The sequence below is a fragment of the Cebus imitator genome, unplaced genomic scaffold (genome assembly GCF_001604975.1).
Source record: "Cebus imitator isolate Cc_AM_T3 unplaced genomic scaffold, Cebus_imitator-1.0 Scaffold252, whole genome shotgun sequence".
Classification (NCBI taxonomy): domain Eukaryota; kingdom Metazoa; phylum Chordata; class Mammalia; order Primates; family Cebidae; genus Cebus; species Cebus imitator.
Window position 1 is genome coordinate 1,869,482 of NW_016107567.1, and position 27,296 is coordinate 1,896,777.

General features: G+C 35.0%; 1 protein-coding gene across 18 annotated transcripts in view; it reads left to right on the forward strand.

Moving 5' to 3' along the window:
• MYCBP2 (MYC binding protein 2) overlaps nt 1-27,296 on the forward strand; it is a 275,403-nt gene that overhangs the window by 35,252 nt on the left and 212,855 nt on the right. For 17 of the 18 annotated variants that reach the window (XM_017498820.2, XM_037727973.1, XM_017498830.2 and 14 more), the window contains exons 3-10: nt 2,485-2,700; nt 11,167-11,320; nt 16,325-16,521; nt 19,431-19,673; nt 19,898-19,969; nt 22,060-22,156; nt 25,958-26,031; nt 26,167-26,305. In XM_017498820.2, the coding sequence (XP_017354309.1) occupies nt 2,485-2,700; nt 11,167-11,320; nt 16,325-16,521; nt 19,431-19,673; nt 19,898-19,969; nt 22,060-22,156; nt 25,958-26,031; nt 26,167-26,305 (1,192 nt within the window). Of the gene's footprint in view, nt 1-2,484; nt 2,701-11,166; nt 11,321-16,324; nt 16,522-19,430; nt 19,674-19,897; nt 19,970-22,059; nt 22,157-25,957; nt 26,032-26,166; nt 26,306-27,296 lie in introns of those variants that run through there. The other variant, XM_037727982.1, reaches the window with a different exon arrangement.

The following is a 27,296-nucleotide window of genomic DNA, read 5'->3' on the forward strand; positions in this document are numbered from 1 at the left end:
TGATTTGGTTTTACTCCCATTCAACTATTTTGCAATTTCATTCCATTTATTTTATGGGTTTTTAAAAATTATTGTACTTTAGATTCTGGGGGTACATGTGCAAATCATGCAGGATTGCTGCATAGGCACACACATGGCAACATGGCTTGCTACCTCCTTTCCCCCGCCACCTGTATCTGGCATTTCTCCCTATGCTATCCCTCCCCAACCTCCCTACCCGACACTGTCCCTCCCCTAGTTCCCCACAGGAGACCTCAATGTGTGATGCTCCCCTCCCTGTGTCCATGAGTTCTCATTGTTCAACACCTACCTATGAGTGAGAACATGCGGTGTTTGATTTTCTGTTCATGTGTCAGTTTGCTGAGAATGATGGTTTCCAGATTCATCCATGTCCCTACAAAGGCCACAAACTCATTATTTTTTATGGCTGCTTAATATTCCATGGTGTATATGTGCCACATTTTCCTTGTCTGGTCTATCATCGATGGGCATTTGGGTTGGTCCCAGGTCTTTGCTATTGTAAACAGTGCTGCAATGAACATATGGGTGCATGTGTCTTTATAATAGAATGATTTATAATCCTTTGGATATATACCCAGTAATGGGATTGCTGGATCAAATGGAATTTCTCTTTCCAGGTCCTTGAGGAATCACCACACTGTCTCGAACAATGGTTGAACTAATTTACACTCCCACCAACAGTGTAAAAGTGAAATTCTTTTCATGTGCTCATTTGCCGTTTGTGTATCTTCACAGATGTGTTTATTCCTATCTTTTGCCCATTTGCTAATTGGATTCCTTGTTTGTTTTTACTGTTCACTTTTGAGAATTATTTATATATTCTGAATATTCAACGTTTGTTGGATATGTGGTTTGCAAATATTTTCTCCCAGCCTGTGACTTTAATGTGGTTATTTTTAAAATTACATTTTTCAATTGTTCATTCCTAGTATGTGGATATACTACTCATTTGTATATAATAATCTTATATCCTGTGATTTTGTTAAATCTGCATACTATTTCTGCAGGCTTTTTTGCAGATTCATTAAGATTCTGTACATTTTTTTTTTTTTACAAGTAAAAATATTTCTTTTCTAGAAAATACTTCTTGCCTTTTTTCCTTGGCTTATTGCACTGGAAAGGATATCCAGTATGTTGTTGCCGAGTTGCTGAGAGTAGACCTAATTTGCCTGGATCACAATCTTAGCGGGAAAGTATTCAATCTATTACCAAATTAGCAACAGTTATTTTATAGGTACCCTTTATCAAGTTGAGGAAATTCCCTTCTATTCCTAACTTAGACTTTTTTTTTTCTATCATGAGTTGATACAATATTTTTGTCAAATGATTTTTCTGTGTTTGTTTGCAGTATCTTATATTTTTTCTCTTAAATTTCTAAATTTTTTTTTTACGGTGATTGCTTTTCCAGTGTTATACTAACATTGTCCTTGGCTTAAACCTCAGTTGTTCATAATGTATTACTTTTTTATATATTGTTGGATTTGAATTGGTAATATTTGTAATATTTCTGAATATTTGGATAAAAGATATTTATAATATCTCTTACGCATGTACTCATAAGTATATATCATGCCCATTTAGCTTTAATATATTTCTATTTAACAAGAGTATTTTGTTTTGTTTTGTTTTTTCCAATTCTTTATGGAAGAGGAGTTGAATTTTGGGACCAAGTGTTTTTAGTATTTGAGGTATCATTTTGTTTATCTTAGATACTTCCTGGACATGATCTAATTATTGGAACTTGAATTTGTAAAATGTCTTAAAACAGCTCTTTATAATGTAAATATTGATCTTGAAATTGTAGTTGCTGTCTGATGAATAAAATATTGGGCATAAAAGAGAAATTGTTTCGTCTTAAAAAATTACCAAGCATATGATTCTTAGCCTTTATCAATACTGATAGGTGAGAGAGAGCTTAGGGAAGCATATGTCCATAGTCTACAATTTACTTGGCATTACAGTTATTTGAATGAGAATGAAATGAGTTGATGAAAATTAATGAGTTTTATTTTTTGGGGGGGTTCTAATTTCTGTATAAACTTCTATATCTACTTTTAAAAGCATTCAAAATGCAATCTAACATTTGTAGTAGTTCATTGAGACTCTGCAGTATATATGACGTCCCTTAGGAGGACATCAAATGAATTTCCTTTGATACAGAACTCTAGCAGTTAAGCTTTGTTGGCCCTATTCCTGTCATGGAGATATAGGAATATTTCTAAGATTTTTACCTATCCTTTTTCAGCCCTTGTCAGATTGGTTGGTTATTGATGCGTTACTCAAAAAATAACAAGGTATAAAAAAGGGGACTAGAAGTTGAGTCCATAGAGTTAGACTGTCTCTGTTTTTTACTTCATGTGTCTTCTGCAAGTCAGTTAGCCTGTCTGATCTTTACTTTTATTTAAAATGGGAATTGATAATGGAAAAGAGTGTGCAATTGAAATATTCTATTTTGTATTTCAGTCTGAAAACTTGGAGAATACAGTAATCATACCAGATATCAAACTACATAGCAATCCTTCTGCTTTCAATATTTACTGTAATGTACGTCATTGCGTTCTGGAATGGCAGAAAAAGGAAATATCATTGGCAGCTGCATCTAAGAACTCTGTGCAGAGTGGAGAATCAGATAGTGATGAAGAAGAGGAATCCAAAGAGCCCCCTATCAAACTTCCAAAGGTAAACCACTGAGTTCTATTAATATTTAGATGTATAACCTGCAGGTATTTTGGCTACAATACATATGTATGCATTGCTAAAGTATCTTGCTTTATGTAAAATTGTGCACTAAGAATAACACAGCTTATGGGCAAAAGTAGATTTGGAGCAGTAAAGGAAAATTGTACAACTTTATAACGAGGGGCTAACAAAGCCGGTAATTGATAATTCACTGGAAAGCCTAGGAAGGGAGATCATTGCGTTGGAGTCTGTTACAGAGGCAGTTAAAAATGTACAAAAGCAGTAGGGTAGAAATGCTGGTAAGTAGAGGCATTGAGCCATGGCCGATGGAAGGAGAGCTCTGAGCCAGTGGGCTGAGAATAAGCTGGGCACAAGAGAAAGCCAAGAGCCCTGGAAAGCTAGGAGGTACTCCATGCTTGGGATGCAGGTATACATTTTTATTTTTCTTGAAATAGAAGTGCAAAGACTCATAGCTGTGCAGTAGCTGGGCTGAAAGCCTTGTCCTTTTTTGCCTAAGCTTAGAATTGTACTCTTGATATTGTGACTTCCCTTAATTAGGAAAAAAAAAATCACATACAAACCAACTTAACTTCTGTATTATTTTGATATTACTCCCTGATTTACCAGAAGCATATATGCTAGTTGGTATTTCTATAATAGAAATGTGTATTGTAGGCCAGGCGTGGTGGCTCACACCTGTAATCCCAGCACTTTGGGAGGCTGAGGTGGGTGGATCACCTCAGGTCAGAAGTTTGAGACCAGCCTGACCAACATGTTAAAAGCTCATCTCTACTAAAAATTCAAAAATTATCCAGGCATGGTGGCAGGCACCTGTAGTCCCAGCTACTCAGATGGTGAGGCAGGAGAGTTGCTTGAACCCTGAAGGTGGAGGTTGCAGTGAACCAAGAGCATGCCATTGCACTGCAGCCTGGGCAACAGAGAGAGACTGTCTCCGAAAAACAAAACAAAACAAAAAACCAGAAATGTGTGTTGTAGAACTATTCTCAGTGTACTCTGTTCTGTGTAAGTATTGGTGTATTTAAGACTAGAAGGTTGTTTTCTGTATTTTTTCCTATATAGTAGACATAGTTAATATTTATAACAAAAAAAATAGGTGAAAATAATAGACATTTTTAAATGGTGCTTTTATATGACTTCTACATACTGCTTTTTCTAAACAGAGACATACTCAAAATGATTTTTAAATTATACATGATTTATGTGCTATTGCCTTTTTACTAAGCTGATACCTTAAAATTATGCCTTGATAACTACACATATGCACAAGGGATTGCATAAATATTTTTTGTGACTTGGAAATAGCAGCATAAATGGAACTTGGTCTGAGTTCTCTTGCACATTTTGTGGTGGGTATTCCTAGGTGCACCACTATCCTTAATCATATTGTCAGGTTCTTCTCACCTTATTCTCAGCAGATGGCTTGCTTCATATTTCATAGAGTAATAATAAGGTTTTGTGAACTTACTCAGCTTCTTGATCAGCCATCTTCAGATGTCCTTTTTCCTCCTGTTTTAGAGTGGCTCCCTTTTCTTTTTCTTATTTCCTTTATCTGCAGTGTCCTAACTGCACCTTCTCTAATAGCTTCTTTCTTTAAAACAAACATGTTTATCTTTTCTATGGGAGCCCCTCTAGGTAGAACTTATAGTCTCTAATTGTAATTTCTTATGCTTAACTAGGAGATATTGAGATTAAAAACATAATTAAGTTAGTGTGTAAGGCTGCAGGACTTGTATAATTTACTTTTTAGTTAGAATACCAATTCTATGTATGGGTGAGTCACACTGTATTATAGTAATTGTGCTATTTAAGTTCAGTATTGTGAGAGAAAACAAGCCTGGATAAATTTTTTACATAGGTATGCAGATTTTAAATAGTAAACTGTAGTTCAAATTAAATTGCATAAACAAGAACAATGGATTCTTAGACTGTTTTAAAACATTAGGAAAAATGAGTAGGCATTCTTAAGATGACCTTTTGCTGCATAATTAACAGAGTCAATCAGGGATCTTTCAAAGAAAATTAAAAGAAGATCAGACAGCCCAAGTGATTAATACTGAATTTCCCGCCAAGTACTGACCTCTCTGCAAACAGGGTTAACATGAGTTATGGAGCCAAACTGCTGGGGCTCAAAGACTAGTAAAATCACTAGCTATGTGACACTGGAAGTTATTTGACATACCCATGCCTCAATTTTGTCATCTATAAATTGGGGTTGCATCTACCTCATAGGGTTGTAGTGACAATTTAAATGAATTAATGGATGTTGAGTGCTTGAGAGAACAGTACCTGGCAGAAAAAAGTACTCAGTAAATTATATATATAGTTATAAGTGTCAGGTTAGGTGCAGACAAGAAAATGTGTAGGTGTAAATGAATTTGAGTTACTTGTCAAGAAACTCTTCAGTTTATTTAAAAAATTATGCAAGCAAATGACTTCTAGAGAATCAGTGCAATCACCTGATGAATGAGAGATGGAGAGAGGAAGAAGTGATGAGATGCCTCTGTGCAGAGGCAAGCAGATACTATGGGTGGGGAGTAAAACTTTTGAGTGATATTTTTTGGCAGTCATTTCCATGACATGAAGGATTGACAGTGAGGATGAAATTAGTCTTTTAAGGTTTGAGGTAATGATTTGAAGGCAAGTGGGAAATGTTGGCATTTTTCTTTTCCTTTTGACCATCTCTGTGCCTCAGCCTCACATGCTGCTGTCTTTTGTCCTAGTTTAATCCTTTTCTTTATTCCTCTGTTGCTCCTCCTAAGCATTTGGTTATCCCTTTTCTTCTCCCCTGAGGTTTTTGCCTCTCTTACTCTTTTTTTTTTTTTTACATGATTAAAACAGTTTTTATCTGTTGTTGAAATACAGTTTTATTTTTCCCATTCTTGAGCTTTAAAATTCAGTTATTAGTAATTGAGTTTGACTGTTATATAGACCTTGTTTGTCACCTTTTTTTTTTTTGCTTTTGCTTTTGTTTTTGTGTTTTGTGGGTCAGTAACCATTGATATATTTAAAGGAGCTTTCTATTTCCTGAATGATTCTATATTAAGTTTTTTACCCAGCTCAAACTGTCACTAAAATCTAGATCCTCTAAAACTTTACAGATTTTATAGCTACATAATTTGTATTATTTTGATTTTGATTTTGAGATGGGGTCTGGCTGTGTCACCGAGGCTGGAGTGCAGTGGTGTGATCTCAGCTCACTACAACTTTTGCCTCCTTGGCTCAAGCAATCCTCCCATCTCAACCTCCCGAGTGGCTGGGACTGCAGGCGTTTGCCAATACCCCAGGCTACGTTTTGTATTTTTAGTAGAGATGGGGTTTTGCCATGTTGCCCAGACTGATCTTGAACTCCTAAGATCAAGCAGTCTGTCCACCTCAGCCTCCTAAAGTACTGGGATTACAGCCTGGAGCATAATTTTTAAATAATAACACTTAGAATTCATACTTCCCATCTGAACCCATTTGAAGCCAGTCATGCCATATTACTAAAAGATTTAGACTTACATAGGATCATTTATTTCTTAATTCAGTATATTCTTTTTGAATTTGTAGGCAGCATTGAATTAGGTCCTGAGAGCAGAAGAATGAGATTTAATTCCTGCCCTCAAGAAAGCATTGTCTTGTGGGGATAAGAAGCAGGTCAATAATTATTCTCTAGTGCCTTAAGGATTGATGGGAGTGCTAGATATAGTGGGAACACATTGAAGAAAGGACTCAACACTGGCTGAGATAGAGCGAGAGAGAGAGGGAGCAGGAAGCTAAATCATGAAAGGCCTTATGTGCTGTGTAATTGATTCAGATATTATCTTGTGATTAGGAAATATTAAAAATTTTAAGCCAAAAGAATATCATCAGACTTGCATGATTACATCAGACTTGGCACCCTTTAGTTACGGGTATGCCTTATTAAACCTGGAGTAACTTTGTAAGGTTACTCCAGTTAGTTATGGGTATGCCTTACTAATTGGAGTAACCTTACAAAGTTACTCCAGTGTTAGTTATATCCAGTTAGTTATGGATATGCCTCACCAACTGAAGTAATCTTAAAAGTAACTCTAGTGTTAGTAAGGCATATCCATAACTAAAGGATGGTGAGTGAGTTTGGAGACAGAGGAACAATTTAGACAGCTGTTGCAGTTGTCTAGAGAGTGTGAATGAGGGTTGGAATTATGGTAGTGACAGTGTTTTGAATATAAGAAATGTTAAGCAGAATTGACAGGAATTGGTAATAAATTGGCTATAAAGGCTGAGAAAGAAGACAGAATCTAAAGATATTTTTAAAAGTTTTGCATGGTGAGGCCATTTCTGAAAGAGGGAAAACTGGATGAGTATGATTATCAAGTTTAGTTCTGCACATGCTGATTTTGAGGTAAATGTGAAGTGTCCAGTGTGTACTATGTAGGGCTGAAGTTCAAAATTCAAAAGAAAGATGCCAGCTAGAAATACAGATTTGGGAATTATCACTATGTAGGCACAAGTTGAAACACATTTCTATGAGACAGCGGGGTGTGGAATCAAGAACATTGTTTGAAAAAACAGCTTTGAAAAGTTGAAAAGTTTTGAAAAGTTCTCTTCCTCTGGGTATGAAGAGAAGGGAAGTAGATGGTAGTAGTCGTAGATAAATTTGTATGTTAGAGGTTAGGAATTTAGAAAATTAGAAACTTCACACTTGTACTTTCTTTTTTTCCCCTGAGTTGGTGTTTTGTTCACTCTTCTTGCCCAGGCTGGAGTACAATGGCATGATCTTGGCTCACTGCAACCTCCGCCTCCTGGGTTCAAGTGATTCTCCTGCCTCAGCCTCTCAAGTGGCTGGGATTACAGGCATGTGGCACCATGCCTGGCTAATTTTGTATTTTTAGTAGAGATGGGTTTTTGCCATATTAGTCAGTCTGGTATGCAACTCCTAACTTCAGGTGATCTGCCCACCTTGGCCTCCCAAACTGCTGAGATTACAGGCGTGAACCACCACACCCTGCCCCACATTCATACTTTCTGAGAAGCAGAATTCTCGGCCTTACCCTCCTCCTCCTCCCCGTCTTCTGCTGCCTCTTACCCCTCCCTTTTTCTCTGTCTCTAGATTTTTAAATTTTTTATTATTTGTAGTTATTATCTCTGTACCAAATATTTGCTTTATACAAACAGTTTAAAAAGACAGTATACTTTAACTATGGTAATATGTAAATATAATTTTGATTTCCTTTTGAGCTTTTCCAAATATAAACATATTGGAAGTGATTTTAGGACTTTTTAAGTGAACAAGATAGAATTTTCAAGGGTAAAGTGTTAATTATTATTAAATCCAAATGTGATGTAACTAAACTTTTATGATCACACTTATTCATGAAATAATAAAGTCACACTTGGAAATATGTGATTTGAAAAGAGCAAAATAAAACCTTAAAAGTCTTATTATGTATATCATTTTTCTTTGGACAAATATATTTTTATCTCACTTTTCTAGCATATTAGACTGGCTGTATCAGGTAATTATTTGGGCACTGTGTTCCTTTATCTTTCAGATATAATAGATAACCTTCAAAATTTAATTGTTTGAGAGCAGCAGTAAAGGTAAAATTCAGTAAATTCACAAAAACCTATTTTCTGAAGAGAGGTGCAAAACCACGTGTTGGGTAGATATAGTTCATTGTAGAAAGTATTGAAACTTCTTGTGTTCTTTTATTGTTATAATCATTATTTTACTTAAATGTCATATTTATTAATTTATTTTGCTAATTATGAAAGCAGCTCATATTCATTGTAGACAATTTGAAAAATCAGAACATTTTTCTAAAGAGGAAATAAAAATCAGAAGTAATATTTGAAATCCCATTAACCAAAGTATACCCCAATATAAAAATTTTTATTTCTTTTGTCATTTTTTCCTATGTACACATTAAAATTTGTTTTTTACACACAAATGAAATAATACTATATTGGCAGGACTGTATTTTTTCTCTTTGTACTCTTCCTTCCGGATACTGAAAAAGGGAGAAATATATGTTTTCATTGACTGTAAGACTTCAAACTATTTTAAAGTCTATTTTCAAAGTTCAAATTTTGGTAAAATATTCCGTACTCAGCCAAACAGCAGAAAAGGACTTATTTAAGAACATGTTTGGTACCTCTGTGCAATAATCCATAGCTAAATAATAAAAATTCTTTAATAGTTGCAGAACTTGAGGTTGATTTTTGTTGCATGTTGAATATATACTACTATTCTGAAAATGAATGTTTTCCAACGTGTTAAACAATGAAAGTCTGCAGTGAACCAAGATAAGGATTATTAGTGAGACTCCCACAGTGTTTAACCTAGACAGATGAGGAGTCCTGTATCATGATCATTGTGACGAAAGTTTTATGGGTCTGTCCCACCAAAACCAGCTAGCTGTGTTTCCAAGCAGCCTACCCGAGTTGCTTATTGCCATGCACATGTTATTACACCTTAAACTTCCCAGAGAGACATATCAAGAACCTGTTCATTAAGTAACCTTACTGTTTCTGGCAAGGTCCAATAATTCCTTTGTCACTGTAGGAAACTTTATCTATAATAAATGAGCCCTAACCAAAAATGTCATCTGTAAAGAATCCTCTTGGAATTATGAAAAGTCATGGTTGGTAGTAGAGTAAGCAATCTGAAAGAATGACAGAATACAGTAGTTTTCCATTGGCTTGACAGTAGAGCCCCACATTTTGTACTCTGGAGATCTTTGACTTCAGATTTCTTTTTCCTGTAAGTACATAAGCAGATGGAAATCTTGGACAGCATGTTTCTATTTTCTAGTCCATTCCAGGAAAAGAAACTATATCAAATGAAAAAGTTTCATCACTTAATATGTTTAATCAGTTGAAACTCTATGCAAACTTTTCTGTAATATTAGCTATAATCAAGTCTTAGGATTTTAGATAACTTCTCTAAAGACAGTTCTTCTAGCAGATAACTAGAAGTCAAATAAACTTCTCAGCTCTATCTATAGTTTCCAGAAAACTTGCAGATGTTAATCAGAACTACCATTGACTTACCTTCAGCTGATTTGCCTTTTGTCTGGAGACTGTATTTCTAAGACACAGTGGTTTTTAGCACACAACTTAGTGAATAATTAAACGAATATTAAATGTGTGCCTACCATATGCTAGGCAGTTGGCCAGGCATGGGAGTTATATTAAGCCATTTAAGACATGTTCCTTGACTATTGGAAGGCCACAGTATAGTTTTTGTTTTTTTTTTTTAACTTTGGGGGGGCCAAGACAGGAGGGTTGCTTGAGCCCAGGAGTTCGAGAACAGACTGGGCAACATAGAAAGACCTAGTTTCTACACGTGAAAATGAAAACAAAAATAGTTACAGTGTAATGTAATAAATGCTGTAACAGAGGTCTGGACAGGATATGAATTATATACATGACTAACTTACCCTATTAGATTATAAACTCTTAGGAGACAGAGTCTAGTATACCTTCATATTTCCTAAAGTGAGTTTGCACAGTATGAGTGCTTAGGAGGTATTTATACAATATATGAACTAGTACAAAAATAGCAGAGAGAATACTCTTCTGCTGTTGCATTCAATAGAATTAATGCTTTCAGGAGTTTCTACTTAGTCTTATTTGAATTTTTTGTTACTTCTCCAAACAATTTACTTAATACTTCCTGAAGAAATCTTATAAATTTGGTTCTCAAAATGTTGACATTGCCTGAGAAGTGGAATTTGTTTTTTGTTTTATCAGTCTTGTGAAGGTATATCCTTAAACTCATTCATTACAATTTGCTCTCTCAATCTTTAGTAACAGATTTATCTCTTGCTGGATATTGAGTCTGATTTTTCTTGCACTTCATGAGGAATGTTAAGGTTAATAAAGGAGAAGTACCAGTGATATTTTTAGCTAAGCAGTTTTAAATTCTTTTTTGATCATCTACAAAAAGAAGGGACACCACCTATAAATAATAATATAGTGATTATACCGTTATAGAAAAGGCTAAGATGAAAAGTTCCTTATAAAATCTTTTTACTATATGTGCTATGTTGACTTTATTTCTGGTTATAGGTAACAATTAACATGACTTTTAACAAAAAGAGTACTGAGTTTTCCTTGAATACAACCAGATGAACTTTACAAATTAATACAGTTTTTTCTTCTTAGTGAATGCAATCTAGTCTCTAGTTCACTGTTAAAAGCCATTTTCATGATATTTTATTATGGCCCCATTATACTAAACTACTTTTTAAGCAGTACAACTGTTTTTCAGCCTTCCATGTAACCAGATGGTTTTCTAAATCTTCATGTTAAATACACTGGATTTTATTTTTTAAACATATTGCTTTTTGTTTTTGCTTTTTAAATGTTGCAACAGTTTATCATTTGCTGTGGAAGTAACTTGTACCAACTAAACTGCCTAGAAAGTGTTATTAGCTTACATGTCATAAAGTATACATATTTTTTCCTTTTAAATAGATTATTGAGGTTGGCCTTTGTGAAGTTTTTGAATTGATCAAGGAGACACGGTTTTCTCATCCATCCCTGTGTCTCAGGAGTCTCCAAGCCCTGCTCAACGTGCTGCAGGGCCAGCAGCCAGAAGGCCTTCAGTCTGAGCCACCTGAGGTCCTAGGTAAGAGCCATGGCTCACTGAGTGAAGCATTTGAAAGTGAATATAATTAATAATAGAGCATTGTATACTTCAAAAGCGTTGACACTATTTCTAAAGTTCTTACCACAGAAAATGTTTAGTACTTGAGGTGATGGATGTTAATTAGTCCACATTTTATTCATGAGTCATAAATCACTTTATACCCTATAAATTTATACAAGTATAAAATGTCAGTTTACAGTTTTTAAAAAGTGAGGAGCTTCTTTTATGAAGCACACACTGCCTATAATGCAGTCTTTATTTAATTGTGGTACTGAAACACCAGGGGTATAAGTTTTAAAGTATTTTTTCCTATGTTCTACTGAAGTTCATGCACACATGTTTCTTGATAATTGTGATGTAGGGGGGCAAATAAAACATAAATCCCTGGAATCCCGAAATAATCCTCAAACCTTAAAGTCACTGTGTTGGCCAAAATAACAAACATTCACTTTCTCTAACTTGTTACTCTCAATAGTTTTAAAAAATAGGGAAAAGGAAATAAATGCCACAAAGCTGAAACAGTATAATTTGTTTCCAAATTGAGGGGACATTTCTTTTGTATTCATCATAAATAAAAATTTATTTGTGTTATGGATTAAGCTTCTGACTTAGCAACTTTCATTAAGTAAAGAAGGTTGTTTGCTTTTCTTTAAAGTGTGTTCTGCTTGTCTGGATTCTTGCCTTTCATATCAGTGACCTAGGCTCAACATGTAATCCTTTAAATAAAAGGAGCTTTTACTTAAAAGGTATTAAGGAATAGAAATATAGATGGAAGCAAAAGTTTTAACTGGTTAATTGCTTTTTTTCTCTGATGCTAAGCATAGGCCTTTAAAGTGTCTAAAGTTTTCTAGATTCTTCTAGTATTATAGGAAAATTCTCAGAAGTACTACAGCTGGGGTTCTCAAGCGTTAGCATGTATCAGAGTTATCTGGGCCTTCGCTCTGGAGTTTCTGATTCCATAGACTTGGGGTGGGGCCCAGAAGTTTGTATTTGGAATAAGTTTCTTGGTGATGCAGATGCTGGTTTGGAGACTACACTGCTGGTTTAGACTAAGGCTTAATCCTTTTTTTCTACTTGGCTATTTAGATTTTGTAGGACCCACCTGTGAGAACCAAATTGCATAAACCTAACTGCTTATCAGATTTTTCTTTTTTTGGTTGCATATGGAAATTTAGTTTTTGAGTTTGACTTTTGTTTGTTTTAATGAGAAGGCGGATCCTGGTCTTTAAAACAAGCTGAGGATTTTTAAAACCACCCTGCTCACATACACACTTATTCAAAGCTATTACCAAATAAAAGCTGTCATGTTGAGAAGCAAGCACATTGTTAGGATAGCACCAGTGATCTTGTTAATATTGTGGAGTGCTGCTTGGCTTGATAGCACTTTACTGAAGATTTGATTTATTTTTGTAACAATATTTTGCTGGGTTTTCTTGGGCCCCGCCCAGGTCTATGGAATCAGAAACTTTGTAACATGTTTTGGTTTGTCAGTTAGCAAATAATTGGAGTGTTAAAATATCCACTGAGACTTGTATGTCATATTTCCTACTTTGAACATGTTACTTCTTTCCTCCTAAGTCTTCTACCATTCTCATGTCAGCTGTATCCATTTCCTTTCTATCCATTCTGTACATATACTTTCCTTTATTCTTTTAAAACTAGAACTTGTTCTTAATACTAGCTTTGAAATATAATGTGTGCTTTAGCCTTATTATCTTCTATCAAAACTTTCACGTTATTGTCTGGGTGTGGTGGCCTGTGCCTGTTATTTCAACACTTTGGGAGGCTGAGGCAGGAGGATTGCCTAAGGATGGGAGTTTGGGACTAGTCTAGGCAACTTAGTAAGACCCCTGTCTCTGAAAACAAAAGAAAAATGGGCATGGCAACCAGTGCTATTCAGGAGGCTAAGTTGGGAGGGTTGTTTGAGCCCAAGAGTCTGAGGCTACAGTGGGCTGTGATCATACCACTGCACTGCACTCTAGCCTGGGTGACACAGTGAGACCTCCTCTCTACCAAACAACAACAACAACAACAACAACAACAACAACAACAACTAAAAAACCCACAAAACCCAAAAACCTTTCACCTTATTAATCTGTTCGTTTTTATTTTCTTATAAAAAGTTTCAAATTCTGCTCTACTGCCTTTGGTCTGTCTTCCATCCTTTCAGTGTTTACTTCTGATCTCATCACTGTTTTGACTTACTTTTCTATGTAAGGGATTTATTATCACTTTATATTTTTTATTTTGTTAAATAAGCCTAAAGATAAAAGCACTAGTTTGGTTCTTTTATACTAAATTTCTGTTGAAACTTGCCTCTCCTCCTTTATTTGATGGTAATATCACAGTCTCATTGGTTATCCTTTTTTTCCCATTTGCTTGTTTTCATGTTATTCATGAAAATATGTGTATTTTTGTATAAGCCTTTCTGTGGAATGTTTGGATGATTAGTATACACCAAGCTTCTTTCTGCAAATATTTTTTTATTTTAAATCATCTATTAAATAATTTATTTCCTTATACCCATCCCTCTGTTCAATTAGAGTGTTATATTCTCAAGCATTCACTGAAATGTAATAGCGCCACCTTTGTTATCTACTAAGAATGTGTGATTCCATTGCCGTTATTATGGAACTTAGCATCAGACAGTTGGATACGTGTATTATTACAAATGTGGATAAATTGTATGGAGGAAAATAGAAGGAGTTCTGAGAATCCTTTTTTGTTTTTTGAGAGAGTCTCACTCTGTTGCCCAGGCTGGAATGCAGTGGTGGGATCTTGGCTCACTGCAACCTCCACCTCCCGAGTTCAAGCAATTCTCCTGCCTCAGCCTCCTGAGTAGCCAGGACTACAGATGCATGCCACCACACCCGGCTAATTTTTGTATTTTTAGTAGAGACACGGTTTCACTGTGTTGGCTAGGCTGATCTCAGGTGATCTACCCCCCTTGGCCTCCCAAAGTGCTGGAATTACAAGCATGAGCCACTGTGCCTGGCCAAGATTTATTTTTGAACTTAAAAAATTTTTATTTATTTATATTAGGGACAGGGTCTCACTACATTGCCCAGGGTAGACTCAAACCCTGGACTCAAGTGATCCTCCGTTCTCTGCCTCCCAAGTAGCTGTGACTATAGGCACACACTGCTGTACCCGGCTCCTTCTGAGAGTCTTTAATAGGCTACGTGAATAGCATTTGAGATTTAGAGGGTGAATAGGAGGGAGTGAATTATATTATAAATGTTCCAGGCAGAAAGAACAGCATACAGTAAGGCTCTGAGACAGAAGGGAGAATGCAGGAAAAGAAGAGCAATATTACAGGCCAAGTTAAAGAATTTGCTTATTGGACTAGGAGGAATGGAAAGTCATTCTCTATTTTGTTACAGTAAGAATATTCTTTTTAAAATAGCCTTATTATTTGTTTAAATTATTGACTCTTTTCTTTCACTGGAATCTAACCTTTTTGAAAGGGTAGAGACATTATTTGTCATGTTTGCCAATACCCCAATGTAGAATTGTTGCTAATGTGGGGGAGTTCAGTAAATATTTGCTGAATAATTGACAGATGTAGTCTCTGAAGGGTAATAATTGGAGGAAGGATGGGCAGATGGAAATATGGACAAACAGGGATGGATGAAAGGATTGAGGGAAGGTAGGCTAGCTGGAGGAAAAGGTAGAGGAAAGGATAGATGGAAAAGGTGAAACTATAGGATGTACAGACAAGTGAAGAGAGGGAGGGAGAAAGAAAAGGAAGAGGAAGACAGAAGGGAGGAAGGAATTAACAAAGGAGTGAAAGGATTTTTAATAGACGATTTGATTTTTGGTTTGAAATTCTCCCAGGCTATTGCGGCAAAAGTGAATGGTAAAAGATAATTTCTTAACACTTTTTAGTCAAAGAGATGATGATAGCATGGATTGGAAAGATGGTGATGAGATAGAGAAAAGTGGAGTTATCAATTAGGAAGTAAAATAAACAGGACTTAATTTGGGATTCGCTGTGGAAGATGAGGGATTAGTAGGGGCACCTAGGTTTCTGTGAATTACCAGGTAACCCACAAGTGGCATTTGAGTTTTTAGAGAATTGCAGTACATTACTCCTCATTTTCTTGCTCCCCTTCCTCTCTCCCTTTCCTTTCCCTCTTCATATTTCTCAGTTTTTTTGTCTTTCTTTTTCTCTCTCCATCTGGTTATTTAGTCTTTAAGGATTTTTAAACCTCCTTTTTCTGGAAGGAGATTTCTCTACAACCCAGATGTCTGTTGATTGAATCTTGGATGTAGGTGTTCAGGGAATTTTGTATGGAGACATCTGCTGCTTGTAAAACGTGTGTGTGTGTGTGTGTGTGTGTGTGTGTGTGTGTGTGTGTGTATGTGTTTCATCTTTGCTACTAACTGACTTTATGATTTAGGAAAAAATTTTTAACCAGCCCATGTCTCAATTTCGTTGTTAAAAGAGGAGAATATCTGTCCTGTTGACTTGGAGGTTTTTCTAGGGTATAAATGAATTACATCCTCTCTCTTTAAGTGTGAATTGCTGTTATGTTAATAACATAGCCAGTTTTATATTAAAGCACATTATGGCATATGTTTTGTGTTTCTATTATTTTGAAAATATATACATAATTTCCTGGGCACTTAACATTTTAAGAAGCCTCCTAATCTAAAAGAGTATGATAAGTAGTCTATTACTTGATAAGATGCGTTTCTTGAATATGTGAATGCCTCTAAGCAAGCTTGTTTTAAATGGCCTTAGATTTCCTTTTTTTTACTTAGAAAAATAAGGAGTTGAACTGAATGTTCCTTAAGGCCCTTGTTCCATAAATAATTTAACTTTTGGGAAAAAGAGTAACTAGAGAGAAACTAATGCAGAGTAATTGTTCTGGATGCCTTAAATTTTGTTTATAATGAGACAAAGTTAAAATAAATAAATATACGCATGTAATGTTCTGTATGTTGGATGAATATAATTGCATTCTATTTTATCCACAGAGTCTCTCTTCCAGCTTCTTTTGGAAATCACTGTTCGAAGTACTGGGATGAATGACAGCACAGGACAGTCCTTAACAGCACTTTCCTGCGCTTGCCTCTTTAGTCTGGTGGCTTCTTGGGGAGAAACAGGAAGAACACTTCAGGCCATCTCTGCTATCCTCACCAACAATGGAAGCCATGCTTGCCAAACTATTCAGGTTTTTCATATTTATATCTGCTTAGAAATTTATAAGATGCCAAGTTGCAGTTTCATCTCAATTTCTGTCAGTAGGAATTCTGCTTTTTCTCGCTCATTATAGTAGCTTGATCTGTCCAAGATTGATGTATAAATAATATACAGTATTTCGGTTAAGTGATATGTTTGTTTAACTCTAAAACTTTAAATATAATAAAATGAATTTTGTCCAGACCCCTTAAATCTTTAAGCTGGTCGTTGCGTTAACACCTTCGCCTTCTCTTTCCTTGCTGTTGTCTTGCTCTCTGCGTTCTCCCCTCTTACCATCTTTCCCTGAATTTTTTAGCATGGAAATCCTTCATAGTCTTAAATATCTTTTCTGTATTGAAAGAAAAAGATACGATATCAATCTGACATAGTTTTGATTGGTTGATTATGATTTTTTATGAATTGATTTGTTTCTGAGTTGCTTCAGCTATGTATGTAACGTTTTAGGCTTTTAGTGTTCGGTTGTGGAACAAATAAGCTCTTCACCATTTTAGTGGTGGGAAAAATAATCCTTCTTATAGACAAAATTGACATAATTATTTGGGAAGGCTCTGCAAATTGAGAAAGAAGTTATGATTTCAAGACCTGACTGTCTACTCTTCTCTGGCCCCTTGGGCAACTCCAGAGCAGAAGGAAGGGGTACCTGAATCCTGTTATTAGCAGACCAAAGATAACAAAAGGAGGATATTGTTCATTTTCTGTCTTATTCAGTGATCTTGAACTCTCCTTGTCAAACATGAGCCATTCCCTTACTCTAGCTTTCTGCTCTTTCCTTTCCTTCTTCCTTGCTTGGAATCCTTTTGTCCCTTTTTATAGTCCCTAATTATTTTGAAGTTGCTCTAGTACAGTGGTTTTCAAGCTGTGTTCTGTAGGCATGCTTTCAGAGTTTGGCAAACGTTTAAATATATCTTTAAAATATACAAATATTTTAAAAATTGTAATAAAATAGCACAAGTATTCTGATACCATATAACAGATTTTAATAGCATAGTGGCTACCAACATATGAGTTTATGAATTTTGATGTGATTTGTTTTTGTGTAGAGACTTAGGACTGCCATTAGAGTGCATAGCAGGGCTATATGAACTATGTTCATGGAAAGTGTCCCAGAGGATATGAGGTTAGATCTAAACAATGAGTTGAAATTAGCCAGGAGAAATTGTTGGTGTTGGTGATGTAGAGAGAGTATGTTCTAGATATCCACATGCTAACGCATTGAGGTGAGAGTAAGAGTAGAATATTTGAAAGCTGAAAGAAGTTTTGTATAGCTACAGCATAGAGAGCTGGCAAATAGTATAGCTAGCTACGGCATAGAGAGCTAGCAAATAACAGAGATAGGACTCAAGGGCTTATCTGTCTCCAATGTTATATTCAACAACCAGACTACACAAAACTACTTGATCCTCTGAATCAATAGCTGTGGTTCTCCACATACCTGTCACATCACTACATCCTTGACTGTAGCTGAAACACCATATTAAAGCCCATTACTTTAACATGGCTTGTGATGCTCTTCATGATTTGTCCTTTTATATACCAACTTCATTTCACAAAACTCTCCTGGCTTGACTGTTGGTAGAGGGAGAAAAGCTTTCCTTGAGAATGTGTGTATTAGTCCATTTTCATGCTGCTGATAGAGACAGACCCAAGACTGTGCAATTTACAAAAAAAAAAAAAAGAGGTTTAATGGATTTACAGTTCCACGTGACTGGGGAAGCCTCACGATCATGGAGGAAGGCAAGGAGGAGCAAGTCACGTCTTACATGGATGGCAGCAGGCAAAGATAGCTTTTTCAGGGGAATTCCTCTTTATAAACCCATCAGATCTCATGAGACTTATTCACTATCACAAGAACAGCACAGGAAAGACTTGCCCATGTGATTTAGTTACCTCCCACTAGGCCCCTTCCACAACATGTGGGAATTCAAGATGAGATTTGAGTGAGAATACAACCAAACCATATCAATGTGTATAACTCTTCACATCTCAAATTTGTTTTGGCACCCAAATGCATATTACTTGTCTATTCCAGAGCACTTAACAGAGAGTTGAAAGCAGGGTAGACATGGTATACTGCAAGGTACGATGTTGAAGGAGACTGAAATAGTTCTTGAGGGTTGAACTCTCGACTTCAAAGGCTTTCTGCAGATAAAACATTATTGCATTTGAGCTCAGAAACAAATTAATAAAAAGGGCACCATTATTGAGAATTAGCAGAAACAACTATGGTATAATCAATCCTACCACATCCTTAGATATTGAAATTATCTGCTATAGAATGTGTATGTGTATGAATATATAAAGTATGGTTAAAGGAATAAAAGAAAATATCAAAAGTGTGATTAACAAGTGAGAATATAAAAAGTAGTCAGACATTAGGAAAAGAAACAAATTGAATTCTTAGAAATGAAAAATAATTTCAATTAGAAACTTATAATGGGTTAGCTATTGTATAATATGATTGAAGATGGAGATGGTGAACTGAAAGATAAAGAGCAAGAAATTATCTAGAGTGCAGAAGAGAGACAAGGAGAGAAATGTGGAAGATAAAATAAAAACATGGATCAAGAATGAGAAAATCTAATGTAATACAATCTGAGTTCCACAAGCCAATAATAGATTTGTGGAGATAGAGTACTTGAAATAATGGCTAAGATTTTACAGAATTGGTGAAGACGTGGAATCCCAAGAGTAAGGAAGCCTGCCTTGCTTGAAATGTGCATCTTTTAGATGAACTTTTAGTTGCTACTTTTTGCTAGCATGCGAAATATCATTCTGAACAATTTATTGTCTTATAAATGATGATCTATTACCAAAGTATCTTTGTCTTGTGTTTGTAACATTTAAACATGTTTTTTCATTTTTTTCTTCTCTTTTGACCAGGTGCCAACAATTCTAAATTCACTACAGAGAAGTGTACAAGCAGTTTTGGTGGGAAAAATTCAAATTCAAGACTGGTTTAGTAATGGCATTAAGAAAGCAGCTTTAATGCACAAGTGGCCATTAAAAGAAATATCTGTTGATGAAGATGATCAATGTCTACTTCAGAATGATGGATTTTTTCTTTATCTGTTATGCAAGGATGGATTATATAAAATAGGCTCTGGATACAGTGGAACAGTTAGGGTAAAGTGATTCTTTACAGTTCTTTAATTATACAGAGTTATAACCGTAATGAATTTTGTTCTGTGTATTTCTAGTTTCATTTCTAGAATACGATCTAATTTGGATGTAATATTTATTTGAAAACCATAACTGAAATGCATGCATTAAATATTCACCCATTTGCTTATTTTTCATTGATTATTAATTATGAAACCATTGATAGACTAACTTTTGTTATTTTTCAGGGCCATATATACAATTCCACATCCCGCATCAGAAACAGAAAAGAAAAAAAGTCTTGGTTAGGGTATGCTCAGGTAAGAAAATATCTACAATTAACCAAAATTTTCTTATCTTTTAAAAATGTGATTTGTCCTTGTTTAATCAATAATATCACTTGTATTTCAACCGAAATGATATATTTTTACTAGTAAGGCCATACAATTGTATAGTGTAGTGTAAACTACACTGACTCAGAACTCACAGGAGGTTCCATTTTAGTTCTGGCCCTGCTTCTTACTAGCTGTAAGACTGGACAACTCAGTTAACTTACTTGGGTCCTCTGTTATTTAGCTTTAAGAGGGGATAAACATACCTTCTTTGGAGTTCTTGTTTAAATGAGCCTCTAGAAGAATTGAAGACGACCTTTATAATTAGCACATTTTTTTTAATTGAGACAGACTCTTGTTCTGTCACCAAGGCTAGAGTGCAGTGGCACAATCTCAGCTCACTGCACCTTCTGTCTCCTGGGTTCAAGTGGCACAATCTCGGCTCACTGCAACCTTTGCCTCCTGGGTTCAAGTGATTGTGCCTCAGCCTCCTGAGAAGCTGGGACTACAGGCCCGTGCCACCACACCTAGCTAATTTTTTGTATTTTTAGTAGAGACAGGGTTTCACTGTGTTGACCAGGCTGGTCTCGAACCCCTGACCTCAAGTGATCCACACGCCTGGGCCTCCCAGAGTGCTGGGATTATTGGCCTGAGCCACCCTGCCCAGCCTCATTAGCACGTTTAAATTGAAAATGTGTACATGACCTGAGGCCAAATTAGGGTTTCTTACCACAAATTCTTTCATTTTAGTCTAGATTCAGTACTTTCTAGAAAACAGTGTTTGGCCTCCTCAGTAGACAGCTACCTGCATGGAGAATATGCAGAGACTCACAAGAGAGAAAAACCCTGGGCCGGTGTGTCTTTCTTAATGCTGTGATCTTGTCTCCTGACCATCATAGCCAGATGAGTGTCAGCCTTTTACGAGGTCAGCAGCCAGATGGATACATTACTACTCCTCTTATGGAGAAAAGCAAATTAAGGATAGACAAGAGGGGCTAGAAATATTTTTTTCTATACAATACCCAGCTGAGCAGTGAAGCCCAAGTTCTATTGTATAAGGATAGGGAATAAAGATTTCCCTGCATGCCTGCCTTGCTGAGTTCATAAGATTTGTTGTCAGCATCAAATGATTAAAGATATTTGAAAGCATTTTGAAAACTATGTAAATTGTTATTGTTACATTAAGAATAATTCTACTGTATCAACTATTGGGGAGATTTTGAAATTAAAACTTTGTGTTTTTTGGGGGTCGGGGGGGATGTAGTTTTGCTCTTGTCACCAATGCTGGAGTGCAATGGCGCAATCTTGGCTCACTGCAACCTCCGCTTCCCAGGTTCAGGCGATTCTCCTGCCTCAGCCTCCCAAGTAGCTGGGATTACAGGTGCCCACTGCCACGCCCAGCTAACTTTTGTAATTTTAGTAGAGACTGGGTTTCACCATGTTGGCCAGGCTGGTCTCGAATGCCTATCCTCAGGTGATACACCTGCCTCAGCCTCCCAAAGTCTTGGGATTACGGGCTTGAGCCACCATACCCAGCCTGAAATTAAATTTTAAATAACAAATTAGTTTCTCAGTAATTGTCTCTTAAAAGTTTAACCTAGTTTAAAATATCTCATCAAATTCTTATTTGCTACTCTACTGTGTCTTATCTAAGAAATAATGCCGCGGAAAATATACCAATGGCATATCATACCACCTAAAACCATATGCTATTCATTTTCAAATAGCAAACTCAATACTTATTTTTCTTAAATTATTTGTTAAATTAACAGTGCTCATTTACATTATTGACTTGGCAAGTGATAAGGTCATTTTGAACAAAATGTTTGTACCTATTGCTGTCCTGTTCAGTATACCTAATTATGTTTCTGGGAATATGTTAAATCAATTCTCAATAATGTATGACTTTTCCTCTGAGAGGAATGTTCTTATATTTTTAACCTTTTTACATCTTTTAGACATCAATATTGATGTATTATTGTACTTCAGAAACCTGTAGTATGGAACTGTATGGCTGCTGTTTCTGCCGAATTAGTAATAAAAAATATTTTAACAGGAAAATTTTTTGCTGTTATCAGGGTTATTTATTATATAGAGATGTGAATAACCACAGCATGACAGCCATAAGGATAAGCCCTGAAACACTGGAGCAAGATGGTACTGTAATGTTACCAGGTATGTTTGAAATAGTCATTTTTTTTCCACAAGCTATTTTAAGAAATGTGCATGTTAGGCTATTTAAACACATAAAGAATGATTAGCAAGTAATAGTGCTTGTTTATAAAAGGGTTTTAAACATCTTGACATACAAAGCATTTTATAGTGTACGTAAAGTTAATACATGTGAAAACAATAGACATAGAAATATAGTATAACAAGTTTTAATATTTGTTTTTAAACTTGGCCATCTATGGCCTGATCTTTGATCTCACCCCCCAAGATTTTCTCAGTTGCTGAATTAGTGGGTTGATGTTACTGTGTTGTTCTTATAAAATCAGGACCCTGGCTCTCGTATGACCCAGTATAAAGAAACTTCTATTTATTTTTACTTTAACAACAGTGCAGTTGGGTTTTCCTCCTCATTTTTATTTTATTTATTTTAAAGGAATTTCAGAGACAGAGTGTTTAGGGTGGGTCAGGAATTTTTTTTTTTATTTCATCATTTATACTTTTTATGCATCTTAATAATGCTTTGATAATGGTCTTTGGACAAAGTTTATTTTGCTTTAATTTTGAGGCCTTTATATATTCACTTAAATCACTGCTAAATTCTGAGGCAGTAGGTATCAAAATTTGTCAAATGCTGGAAAAATGCATATTCTTTATTGTAAGGTCTTTGAATTTGCTTACAGTGTTGATACCTTCTGAGGCTGTTCATATTAAAATCTTGAATATCTAATGTGTCTGTCAATAATTTTATAGTAAGCAGTATTACTTGTAAGTACTTGACTATCTGAAAGAGCTACTTTTGAAGAGTGCATTGAGAAGAATAATTGCACCCAGGCTACATGTTAATTTTTAAATACAGTTTTCATAACTTCATCAAACATTTATTTGAACCTTACTACCTATACATAGATAAAAATTAGTGTGCATGACACTCTGTTAAAGTAAATACCACAGCTCATGTCCATTTCAGAAATGGAGCAGCTTTGGAAAGCAGAGGACTTAATAAAATCATTTTGTGAATAACCATCTATTATCGGATATGTCTGCAGGGTTTTGTTTTGTTTCATTACAAGTCCTGGGCCATGTCTTTGGTCATAATAATGACAATAATAATATTAAAAAATACTTTTTAATAACATGCACACTCAGCCACATATTTATACATATATTAAAAGTAACAATCATGTTTATTGTATAAAAATCATATGAACAAAAAAGAATGAATTGAAATAATTATAATTCCACTTCCCATATATAAACACTATGAACATATTGGTAAATATCCTTCTCGTATTTTTCCTGTGTGTATATGTCCGTACTTGTAAAGAAGTATGATCATATTCTATATATTGCTTTTTTTAAATCTATCTCTTTCACTTAACATTCAGAAAATATTTCTAGGTCGTTAAATAGTCTTCTGCAATGTCACTTAAATGTTACAAAATATATTCCATTGGTTAATGTTTGGGAATGAAAGCCTTCCAGTTTTTTTTTGCTATATAAATTACACTGTAATGAGCATTCCTATTGTGCTGTCTTTGTGCCAGTCATTGTAGGATACTGATGTAGAAGAAAAATTCTAAGTTGTCACATCCCCTCTACTATAACAGACGGGTATTAATATAAAGGATTTATTTCTGAGAAACCGTGTACATTTAATAGGGACTGCGACTGAGAAGACAATTTGAAAAAATACGCCTAAAGCTGTTTTGTGTATTCTGTCTTGATAAAAAAGTACTCATTAATATCTTTATTCAGTTTAAGTCTCTTTGCTTCGTTTAACTTGTGACATCCAACTTTGAACAATACAAGCTTGGCTTTCTGTGTTTTATAAGTGTGTGCTGTATCAATGATGAAGAATGAACCAAACTTCGGGAAGATAGTCCCATGTTTGTCTTCATAACTGGTGGATGTTGCTTGATATACTCCTGAAGATACAATCTTAAAATATTACATGATGGATAAAGAAAGGATAAAGAGAAAATCTTGAAATCACTTGGTAGAAGACTCCTCCCTCAAGCCTGAAGAAGCCTTTTGTCATTTTCTTATTTCTTTGACCTGGACTGAATTATCATTAAATAGCACTTTTTGTTTTTCCTGGGTAGGGACAACTCTGCTCTGTAGCTTTCCAATCAAGGAGCAGAAGTAAATTGTCAGGTTTATAGATGGTAATGAATACTGTGTTTCAAGTTGACATGAATCAGGTAATTCCTTGAGCTTCATGTTCCAGCTTGTCTTACAGAATAGTTTATTTAAAAAGTATTTCAGCCTAGTTTTGATTAATTTAAAACATAGTTTTTCCTATAATAATTGTCATTTTATTCTTTAAACCTTGGCTGACCTTACAGATTGTGTCTTTATGTCATTTTCTCTCCATGTCTGGTGACAGGTTGCCTCAGAGCATGAGGCTTTTTGCTACTCTTCTTGCGCCGCTTCACTCCTCAACCCTGCATTTATCTGACATTGTAATGAGTTTTTCTTCTTTGCTTTCTAGTTTAAAATCTTACTGCTTAGAGCTTGAGAAGCATCTTTCTTGCGCCTCTTTGTATTCTGTACAGTGGACTAGGAATTCTTTCTTTTGATTTCTCCTCTCTTTGATTACCAAGTCTCTTGGGCTACCAGTGGGCCTTGTCTCCCAGTTTCTATTTCCAGTTTGTGATCCCTGAATTCTCTATTTGGTAAGGGTCTGCCTGTGTTTTGCATATTTATGATAAGGAAGTATGCTAGTATGAAGCTCTGGGCAAAGACATAGAGTAATCCAGCTTATTTGGATGGGCTCCATTACTGCATTCCAAAATCAGAATTTTATGTTTTGTTGATTCAGGTGCAACTAGAAATGAAATGTTAATTTTTGTTTTGATATTGTGATTAATGGAGAGATTCATCCTAGTTCTCTGCAGTTATTTTGGGAAGTATGTGTGTGTGTGCTTTTATACTTGCTTGCTGAAAATTTGTGTTTCCAAAACGATAGAATTTACACTTAGATGTTGAGTTTGCTTGTAGTTTTGTGTTATTTAGTAGTAATCACTAACACATATTCCTGTGGTCCTTCTGTAATACTGGTATCCCTTGTTACAATTGAACTTATACATTATTTTGATCAAAGTATATGGTGTACTATTCTATGGAGATACATACAGTATTGATGAAATTTGGTTTTCTAGCCAAGATATCTGCTTTGAGACAAAAATAAATATGTAAGCATATATTTGTCTGCTTTGTGTTGGACAAACATTTAAAAAGTTTAGAGCACACTAAATGCTAAAAATGCTGTGAATAAATATTGAATTTCTGAGTGGGAAATGTACAACTGGTTTTGAATATCATCCATTTTATAAAACAAGGGATACCTGTAGTTGGACACAATAGACCTTAAATACAGAAGTTTTAGGTCTGTATTTTTCTGTGACACTAATGACTATGATGTATGTCTGAGAGTAGAGTGTTGCCTCTATTGCATGTGATTATATTGAAATGATTGTAACCAACATTATAGTTTATCACGGTGCATGTTTACTATCAGACTATATCTAATACTAATTCACTTTGAAATTAGGTGAGATCTCAGGTCCTTGGTTATGGAAGATTTATAGATATAAGCAAAAATGTAATAAGTATGATTAGTTGAATTCTTTAGTCCCTGCTAATTTTTGTAATTCTTTATTAAAAAGCACAGTCTCCTTTTGAGTTTAAGTTTATCCTTATTGCGTGGAGAACTCTCATTTTGACTTCAACAGTGGAGTAAATTCATTTTGTGAGCTGTTTGCTTGTATTATGATGGAAATACTTTTTCTTTCTTTTGCACAGATTGCCACACTGAAGGTCAAAATATTTTATTCACTGATGGAGAATATATTAATCAGATAGCTGCTTCAAGAGATGTAAGTACCTTGAATCTTAACTACTGTAAATGGAATTCCTTTTCCTTAAATTATTTGGTTTTTACTAGATAGACTGTAGAGCCTTGAACAACCCCTTTATATAATGTAATGCTGTGGATGTTTTATTTTTCTTAGGATGGTTTTGTTGTCAGAATATTTGCCACGAGCACTGAACCTGTTCTGCAACAAGAATTACAACTTAAACTGGCCAGAAAATGCTTACATGCCTGTGGTATCTCACTATTCGATCTGGAAAAGGACTTGCATATTATAAGTAAGATAACAAATTAAGCGTTTTTCCTGTATTTTAATTTTCAGTTTTTTAATTCTCTTAAAAATGAACATTGCGCTTTCACTAGTTCAGCTTATATTTTAGCAGCTATTTTGTGTGTTAATATAAAGGACAATTTTGAATGAATTTGAATAAATAACTACGAAATACGGCCTTTAAACAAAGTATGATATTTGAAGACCATTCTAAGGAATTGACTAATAATTTATCATTTTAGTTTTGAATAGAGCAAAAGAAAATAAACTTTACTGAGAATTATGGATGAGTATTGATGAATGTTGTTAGTTTATATGCTCCATCATTATTTAACTATTTAAAAATTTGAAAACTTACATTGTAAATGTTATTACAACAATATACATAGTTCTCTCGTTGAAATTTTTAAATTTTTACTTGAACAGATTTTCATAGAATGATCTCATATATTGTGAAAATGGTAATTGGCCTTACACATGGATCAGCATTCTTTCATTTCGATAGAGCAATACAGACAACCACAGAGTATTTCTTGGGCTGAGATTATTTACTCTTGTAATGTTGTAAAAGTAAATAGGATCATGAGTTCTCATGAGAGTTTTAGTTTTGGCTTGCCATGCTGCTCCAGGTTTAATAGTGACCTTCCATAACTTGTACGGTTCTTTGCAAATCCACCTTTTGAGACTGTTATCTCATTACATTTAATGAATTTGGCATTAGTGCTTTACTTCATGTATTCTAGTTGTGTGATATTTTTATAATTCTTCCCTAGGAAAATATCCAATTGAAACTATAGATTTTAAATTTTAAAAGCCCATAAAGTAGTAGTTTGTATAGCTGGATAAAATCGTAAAATGTGCCATATGTAAAGTTACAATTACTCATAGTTTTACAATTTGAAAATATGCTTAAGGATCTGTGTGTGTATGTGCATATGTATATATATATATATATATATATATATATACACACATACACACGTGCACATATTTATGGA